The sequence below is a fragment of the Trifolium pratense genome, linkage group LG7, assembly GCF_020283565.1.
Source record: "Trifolium pratense cultivar HEN17-A07 linkage group LG7, ARS_RC_1.1, whole genome shotgun sequence".
Taxonomy (NCBI): domain Eukaryota; kingdom Viridiplantae; phylum Streptophyta; class Magnoliopsida; order Fabales; family Fabaceae; genus Trifolium; species Trifolium pratense.
In genome coordinates, this window is record NC_060065.1 from 52,062,916 (window position 1) to 52,072,069 (window position 9,154).

General features: G+C 31.7%; 1 protein-coding gene and 1 long non-coding RNA gene across 2 annotated transcripts; both read right to left on the minus strand.

Annotated features, from left to right (window-relative positions):
• Positions 1-814: 814 nt before the first annotated feature.
• LOC123896612 (cilia- and flagella-associated protein 251-like) lies at positions 815-5,428 on the minus strand. Its single transcript, XM_045946983.1, has 6 exons — positions 5,287-5,428; positions 4,331-4,853; positions 3,328-4,234; positions 2,255-2,704; positions 1,281-1,412; positions 815-1,181 (listed from the first exon to the last, which is right to left on the minus strand). The coding sequence occupies exons 2-5, from the start codon at positions 4,844-4,846 to the stop codon at positions 1,288-1,290; spliced, it is 1,998 nt and encodes a 665-aa protein (XP_045802939.1). The 5' UTR covers positions 4,847-4,853; positions 5,287-5,428; the 3' UTR covers positions 815-1,181; positions 1,281-1,287.
• Positions 5,429-7,429: 2,001 nt separating this feature from the next.
• On the minus strand, positions 7,430-7,985 carry LOC123893967. Its single transcript, XR_006803607.1, has 2 exons — positions 7,904-7,985; positions 7,430-7,806 (listed from the first exon to the last, which is right to left on the minus strand). It is a non-coding gene; the product is annotated as an uncharacterized LOC123893967 (long non-coding RNA).
• Positions 7,986-9,154: the final 1,169 nt, after the last annotated feature.

The window sequence follows — 9,154 nt, forward strand, 5'->3', positions numbered from 1 at the left end:
ATTTAATCTGAAATGACTACAACTAAAATTATACAGAAAAATAACGCTATGAAATTGATGTCATGTTATATAGAATTCTAAACTAAGTTTCAATGTTTCATTCAGTTTAAAATATTAAATTTACTTTTTATGAAATATCATCACTTCTAACAAAGCTATTTAAGAAGAGCGTTAAGTATATTTTTTTGTCAAATAGTCTGATGACTAGAAAATCATCTCTTGAGAAGAATAAATGAGAGATACTGAATTTGAATCTTGGCCCTGCATATAAAATGCAATATCCCTATTAGGCCATGACAAATGGACTCAAACCCATCCGGACATGTCCCCGAATTTAGCAGGGAAAAACCGATCTAATTGGGTACAGGGACAAGTACAAAAACTCGAATTTTAAATAGGGGACAAGGTGCGAGGACAAGGTGTGTGCTTACACCCGTCCCGCACCCACTCTTATATTTAACAACATTTTTACCTACTTATACTTCTTAAGATAAGATAGTAAGATATAAATAAAAAGAGGAATGTTTATTCTTTTCTACTTATAATTCATTGAACATTAGTTTATTCTCTTTTTTCTTCTCATTATTATTTCTACCTACAAAGAGAATGTTTTGGTTTACCCTATTTTATTTGTTGTACTTGTGACTGGATTACCTCCTGGCCTCTGCATGATGGCAAGACCAGAAATTATGGTTTGGTTCATATTGCTAATATAGATTTTCTAGCATTAATTATTGAGGAACAATTGTGCTCGAATTAAAAGGAGTAGAGGAGCCATGCAGTATAAAGAAAAAAATTCATCACATCCATCATCTATTAACAACTTTTAATTGATGGACATTTGTTCATCCAATGTTTTAAGAACCAGACCAGAGGTCAAACCGGTGTGATATCTGGGTCAACCGATTGATTTTGATGGGATAAACGAGTAAGTTTAGAATCTTCTCTGGAGTTTTGATGTCATAGTTAAGCCTATACACACACACACACAAAAAAAAAAAAGATGCCAAGTACAAGAGAAAGAAAGACCAGGGACTAACAAAATTGAGATAACCCTATTTGAGAATCTTCTCGAGTTTTCATTCTTTCTAACAATAACATGCATTTTACATAGATCAATAGAGAGAGATTCCTGCTAGTTCATTTACGCGTTGAGCACATTGAACATTTGGAGAAAGGTCCTGATTTCACATTCAACATAGTAGTTTATAATCAACATGCAGATATATGAAGATGGAATTTTCATAAAACTAGAATTTGTATAAAGATAAAAGAAGAACCTTGATTTCAATGGAGTTGGTTTTCTTGGATGCAAGAGATCTTCGGTTTGATTCTTGTCGGCATTATATAAGCACGAACAAATCTAGCAGCTTCAATATGTTGCTTCTTCATGATAAGAGTCTGAACAAAATCTGCAAGGTACAAGTACAACAAAATTTCAATTCTTCAAAACTTACAAGTTATGCCATCAATCAAATCAGTTCTAATTAACAAAATCTAAGCAGATTGGCCTGAATAATAATATCTCAAAATTACTGAGAGAGAAAGGTAAAGGGGAAACATTATTTGAAGTCTTAAACTTTACTAAGAGGACACTTCAAACCATTTAAAAAATATAACAGATAAATATAAAGACTAAAGAGAGAGATGTTAATTTGAATTTGAAGTTTATTTCATTTTCCAAGTATTAGCCAACATGCCGAATTTCTCTTAACAATAGAGAACTGTTTGGGGAAACAAAATGAAACTTTTGAATCAAGTGTAAGATGAAGCCAATTACACATCAGAGTTCAATTTCCTACCAACAACTAAATATCTTAATCTTAGTATATTTGTATTATATATCATGCATAGTTTTTCCTCACAATCGCAAAAATATTCGGAGTTCTTTGATTTATTTAGGTATGGCCTAACTCAACCCTTACAAAATCGGGTTTAAGTTGAGAACTTACCCAACACTCATAAACATAATTCCAAACCTTATTTCATCTAATGTGGGACTCTTAACACACACCCCTCATGCCGAGAACTGTACATGTAGAGTGTTGTCAAAGTAATCCAATAGTGGATGGTCTAATGGAAGACGAATTAGGCTACGATACCATCTTATAATTTGGGTTGATCATAATTCAACCCTTAACAAGAGTCCCAAGGATATTAACACATTTGATGAACACATGATCTAACCAACACTTCAAATTTAAAATGAGAAAAAAAAAAAAAAAAGAATAATAGCTGATCTCAACTAACATACCAGAAGCTTTATCTGCAAAACCCAGAGTTCCAAAAAGCTCTACAGTTATCTTGTGCTGAGCAGCAAATCCAAAAAGCTTATAAACTTCATCTTCATCGAAAGAAGGAGCCAATCCATAAATCGACAAAAGGAGTAGAAAACCAACAACCACCACCGAATTTTCAGTATTTTCACTTATGTTAGATTTCAAATGAAGTGCTAGCTTCATTGCTTCTTCTCTTACATGCGGTTCAATATGCGGCGAGATTCTCATCAGTTGTTCGAGCAGAAGGATGTGGCTATCACCGATAATCACAGCATTGTCTCCCATCCTAAAAATGGGGTTCTGTATTATATCCAAAACAACTTTTGATGGATCTGATAATCCTTGCAGATTATCTAGAATTTCAGTTCGGTCACTTGGGAGCAACTTCAAGCTTCTTCCATCAATGGTAAGACTTGATTGATCATCTGTGTAACATGTAGCGGCATATTTAGCTAACAGATAGTTAAGCTCCCATATTTATAGAAGCATCGGTAAATCAAGGTAACTGTAGAAACTTAAATATATATATACTAATATGAAAGAATGTTAACTTTCTCCTATAGATTGAAATACTTGGATGACAGGAATTATTTCATACCAACAGTAATAGTCAATATTATCACAGCAGATTAATTTGATCACCAGAAGTTGCGTATGATCGATGAATAGACAAATGAATGGTTGCACTAAAGGTCTATTTAATGCCTCCATAGTTTGTCAGAGTCGTGAACCTTGAAACTCATAGTCATATTATATGCTTCACACTAATTGAAAGTTTAAACTACATTAATCTACTAATCTATCTTTTCCTGTATCGTAGTATTATAAATAAACCAACTCTCAAATAATGCAATGTAAGAGTTTTTCCATTTAATAGCTTCCTAAACTATAAGAAGGGCCGAAAAGAATATAATCCAATTTAGTTTGGCAGATTGTGTGAATGAGTGATATCAAAAATAGTAAAGTTTTTCACTACAGAATTGAAATGATTAAAAGATAAAGTTGAAATGAAATTGTCTCAATAAACTAGATAATGAAGAACATTTACCTGATTCAATTTCCTCTTCAGATAATTTTATTAATGCTTCATAGTGACTATCTATTAACTCAAGCTCTTTTGCTTGTCCTTCACACTGATTCTCTTTTGACTTTAGATCCTCCATTTGCACTTCCAACCGCTTCACTTCAAACTTCCTCGCCTCTTCAAAGTCCTTCTCTTTTGATTGAAACTCCCTCACCCGACCTTCAAAGTCCTTCTCTTTTGATTCAAATTCTCTCACTCGGCCATTAAATTCCTCCTCCTTTGATTGAAACATCTTCACTTGTCCTTCATGTTGCTTCACCTGACTTTCAAAAAGCTTATGCTTTGTACCGAGCTCTTTCACCCAGCCTTCAAAATGCTCCCTTTTTGTACTGAGCTCCTTCACTTGGTCTTCAAATACAACCCGTTTTGATTCAAACTCCTCCATTCGGATTTCAAGTTGTTTTTCTTTAGACTCGAGTACCTTCACTCGTCCTTCAAAATGCATCTTTTCTAATTCAAGCTCTTTCACTCGGCATTCAAGTTGGTTCTCTTTGAACTCCAGTTCCTTCAATCGGCTTTGAAAAAGCTTCTCTTTTGACTCTAGCTCTGTTGCTTGTCCTTCAAATTCCTTCTCTTTCGATTCAATCTCGTTCACCTCGCTTTCTAAATGTCCTTCTTTTTCTCCTTCTCCTTCTACTATTTCTCCTCCTCCTCCTTCTTCAATTTCTCCTTCTACTACTTCTCCACCTTCTTCCTCTTCGACTTCTTCAACTTCCACTTCTTCTTCTCCTTCCTCTTCAACATCCATTTCTTCTTCAACTTCTTCTTCTTCCTCTTCAACTTCTTCTTTCGATTCAATCTCCTTCACTCCGCTTTGTAAATATTCTTCCTCTTCTTTTTCTCCTCCTTCTCCTTCTTCCACTTCCACTTCCTCTTCAACTTCTTCTTCTACTTCCATTTCTTCTTCAACTTCCTCTTCTTCCTCTTCAACTTCCACTTCTTCTTCAACTTCTTCTTCCACTTCAACTTCCACTTCTTCTTCAACTTCTTCCTCTTCAAATTCTTCTTCCACTTCCTCTTCTTCAACTTCCACTTCTTCTTCCTCTTCAACTTCTTCTTCCACTTCCCCATCTTCAACATCCATTTCTTCTTCAACTTCTTCTTTCGATTCAATCTCCTTCACTCCGCTTTCTAAATATTCTTCCTCTTCTTTTTCTCCTCCTCCTCCTTCTTCCACTTCCTCTTTAACTTCTTCTTCAACTTCTTCTTCCTCCTCTTCAACTTCCACTTCTTCCTCATCAACTTCTTCTTCCACTCTCCCTTCTTCTCCTCCTACTTTGCCATCTATAGTCACCTTCGATTTCTTACACGAAACGTTCAACGGATTATTGTCATGAAAAGCCCTCTTGACTAACAATGCAGTAGGCATCTTCTGAACAGATTCATCAAACTTACTGCTACATTTTTTCAAATTCAACGACCGCGATTTGGAGTCTTGAGAAAACCCTAACTTGTTAGTAGATTTGCTAGCTTCAACACCCATTATTGAACTAACATAAAACCATAAAATAGCAAACATTAATTAATACTGTACATCAGTTCAAAGAAAACAAAGGTTTCAACTTTGAATCAGAAATCAATGGAAAATTTAAAATAAGAACAAAAACAAACAAGAAGATTAATTAAAAATAAGAAAAATCTAGAATCTAGAATAATCATCATCATCATCAAGTAGTAACATACATAACCAAGAAAATAAAGGTTTCAACTTTGAATCAGAAATGAATGGAAAATGAGTGAAATGTATGCAGCGAATGAAGTTGAGTCAAAAGAATGACGCTTTTTTCCGTTATGGCAAGAAAATATTGAGGGGTGAAAAATGAATGAGAAAAAATAAAAATAAAAAATACAAAACGACAATCTAATGTTGTGTAGTATATCATATATTGTTCCATTCCATTCGTAAAGAAAAGAGAGAGTTACCTGCAGAAGGAAGCAATTGAAGAAGATTCTAGAATTTGGGTGGTGAAGTGAGTCTGAGTAACTTTGTTTGTGCAAATGGGGTCCACCTCCAAAAAGGCATAACTTGCTCACCAAGTGTTGGCTCATAAATCGAGGGAGTAAGATCAACCCAATTGTACTGTCCTTGGTGTGGAACCTAAAAGTGTAGAAAAGACCCTTTTCAATGCAACAATTTCCTTTTTCTGTTTTTTTCTTAACCGATATCCCGGGGCACTACATTAATTTTTCAATAAATTTAAAAAGTTGACTTTGGTTATAATTTGTTCATGATATTTTATACAATTAATACTGTTATTTTTTTCATTTTAAATATTCATGATTTTTACAATTAATTCATCTTCTTCCTACAAAATACATGAATACAGTTGGATTAAAAAAAAATACAAATAAACCCAAAAAAATTATTAATATTGGATGGAGGAGGTAGCGGTTGGTGAGAGGAGAAAGATGGTGGTATTGGTTGCAAACATAGCTTGACGGCGGAAGAGAAAAATGGGGGAAACATCTCTGGTTTGTTGAAAACAAAAGAAGAAGAAAGAAAGAACGCAGCGGCTGTTGAATGGAATGGGAGAGGCAAGATGATTTGGAAATTTAGGGTTTGAAAAATAATAAAGATTTTATTTGGGTAATAAGTTTTGGGTTTGGGCTGCAGACTCTTTTCAACCAAATAACGGAATTTCACTTAGTCTTTACAAAATCAACTTTGTTAATTGCCACGTGGCTTAATTCCGAAAACTCTTTTAGGAATAGAACAAAATAATATAGCGCACATCAAAGAAGAGAGTACCACGTAAAAATATATTTTAGTATTTTTAGAAAATAAATCATAGACTAAATATACTATTATTAAAAAAAAATTAATAAGGGGCAAAATAATGCTACTGATTTATACACGGGATAAATTTTAATTGATATATAAATTTTAACTATCGTATACGGGATAAATTATCACTGATAAAAAATTTAAAATAGTTATCATGTGACACAAGTTATAACTAATAAAAATTTCAAAAACACTATTTTATACGGGATAACTACTTATAACTTACATAAATTACAACTAACTATGATATATGGGACAAATTTTAATTGATAAAAAATTTAAAATAATTATCAAATGTAGAAAGTTCTAACCAATTACAATTTAAAAATAGGCTTAATTAGTAAAATGGTCCCTTAAAGACATTTTTGGAGACAATGTCATTCTCTATTGTAAGAGTAACTCTATTGTTTATTGTTTATTAGAGTAACTCTATCAAATATGAAAGAGTAACTCTATCATTTCGAAACTTAAGTTTCAAATGTGTATAATATTGGAATGTAAAATACGAAATAATAGTTTTTTTATTTTAAAATGTAGGATTCAAAATAATAATTTTTTATTTCAAAATATAGTTCATTTGGCATCAAGGTAATGTGTATTTCAAATGGTTTATTTTTTGAAATTTTTAAGCGTGTCTGTTTACTTATTTTGAAAATTAAATTTCGACATATGTTTATATTCTAGGATCCAAACCTATTTAAGAACATAGATTTGAAACTGGACTGATATGTGCAACTTTGCAAAAAATTTTATGTTGTTGTTCTGGTCGTCAACTATAATTCACCATTTTGAAGAAAAAAATATAACAATCCACTACCTTGATTAGAGGGTTATGTTAAAACAACAATTAAAAAGGAACATAGAGAGTATTTATAGTATAATATATATTGCATTAACTTATTATTTATTGATTTTTAATTTTTTAATACTACTTATTATAAAGTTCAATTTAATCTATGTTTTTAACTATTTTGTGTTTCAAATATAATCAATATTGTCATTCCAAAAGAAATATTTTTTTAATGTTATATTTTACATTAAATCTATTACCCATTTGTAGTTTATTGAGAAAGTTATATAGACGGAAGAACTTTGTGGTATATGTTATATAGACAGAAGGTATATGATATTTTGGTATGTTTGCTATAGTTGATAAGATTGAGAAAGTTGCTTGAAGAGTGCAATTGCCACCTACTGCAAAAATTCATCCAATTTTCCATTACAAATATTAACCAATGTAAATGGGATATTAGTACAACCAATTGTTAGTAATACAAAAACTGAATACACAAGTCCATAATTTCATATTTTGTGTGTGTCTGGCTAATGTTTGGGTTCAATATCTTGTTACAGAGAAGGGTGATCAGCAATAACACAAGCTAACACAAAGAATGGAAAGGATCATAAAATTGTGTTCTCAACAAACTAGTGTACAAAATGAATAATAAAGCTTGACAAAAATCATATCATATAATTGACAAAAATGTTGCTGCTTTCATCATTGAGATGCTAGAGTAGTACTACTACTACTAGTAGTAGTTGTCTCCGGCTTGGTTTCAACAGGGCACCCTCCCTTAGCAACTGTGTTGCCAATTCTATTTGGTGGCCAATAGCGGAATACTGATCTACCTATGATATTCTTGGCAGGCAAGGGACCCCTAAGAAAATTGCATTTAACAAGTAAGGAAATAACTCAGATAAAAAGTAAGAATAGTGTACATGATGCATATAATCTTTAAAGTTTAAACATATTACCACACATGTGAGTCATAGCTGTTATTGCGGTTGTCTCCCATCACAAAAACAAAGTTCTCTGGCACACGCTGCAATGCAAATAATATTTTTAGGAGAATGACATTTTTTATTAAAACCTTTTCATATTTCATATAATAGAGTTACTCTAATAATAAATAATAAACAATAATAATATATTAAAAAAAAAACTAACACAATTTATTGTTGTTGAATTGAGACAAAAATGAATTGCAAGTAATGAAAGGTGGAATGATGCATCATGTTATTGTTTTAATTGCATTGCAATATATTATTAAAATATATATTGTATGTTACAATTTCCTATTAATGCAATTGAAAACAAAGAATTCTTGGAGACACTAATATTGAATATGTAAATTTAGCTAATTATCAAATACAAGCTCTATATAAAGTTAACCGACAAAAATGAATTGCAAGTAATGAAAGGTGGAATGATGCATCATGTTATTGTTTTAATTGCATTGCAATATATTATTAAAATATATATTGTATGTTACAATTTCCTATTAATGCAATTGAAAACAAAGAATTCTTGGAGACACTAATATTGAATATGTAAATTTAGCTAATTATCAAACACAAGCTCTATATAAAGTTAACCCAAAAGCTAATTATCACCACCACCATATCAGGAAGTCTACCTTCTATGTTTTAACAAAATTTTAATTTATCTATCTCATGGCAAAAACTCTATGGTTTCTTTGTCTAACATCTCCATGAGAAAAAGTTATGCATATTCACCTTTCATATCTTAAAGTTACATATTATAGTGTCTTGAATTGATTTAAAAGCTATTGTGTGCATATATATAGTTACATCATAAGTATATTGGTTTTTGTCCTTGGTATGTGATGGTGTCTAACCTCTTAGAATACCAGGTATGTCTACATGTGATTGATTAAGAAATTGATATACATATATGTGATAGTTGCCTATTAATATGTTTGTAAATTGGAATTTTTCTATTACTCTGAGTTTAGAACATCTCTAATCATTTTTTTATTTCTTTTTTAGGTTGGATATTTTTTTAAATATCAACCGGTGTTTTGTTCGATGATTAATTAAACTTTGAGTTGAATCGATTAATATGAATGTGACTATTTTTTCATGTGAAGGATGAGAACAGGATAAAACATACTTATATTTTTGCTTACGTTGCATCCTTGCTCCTTATAAAGCCTATGAAATGACACCTCGTGTAAGGATGTGTATTTAACTCTAATGGCAGTT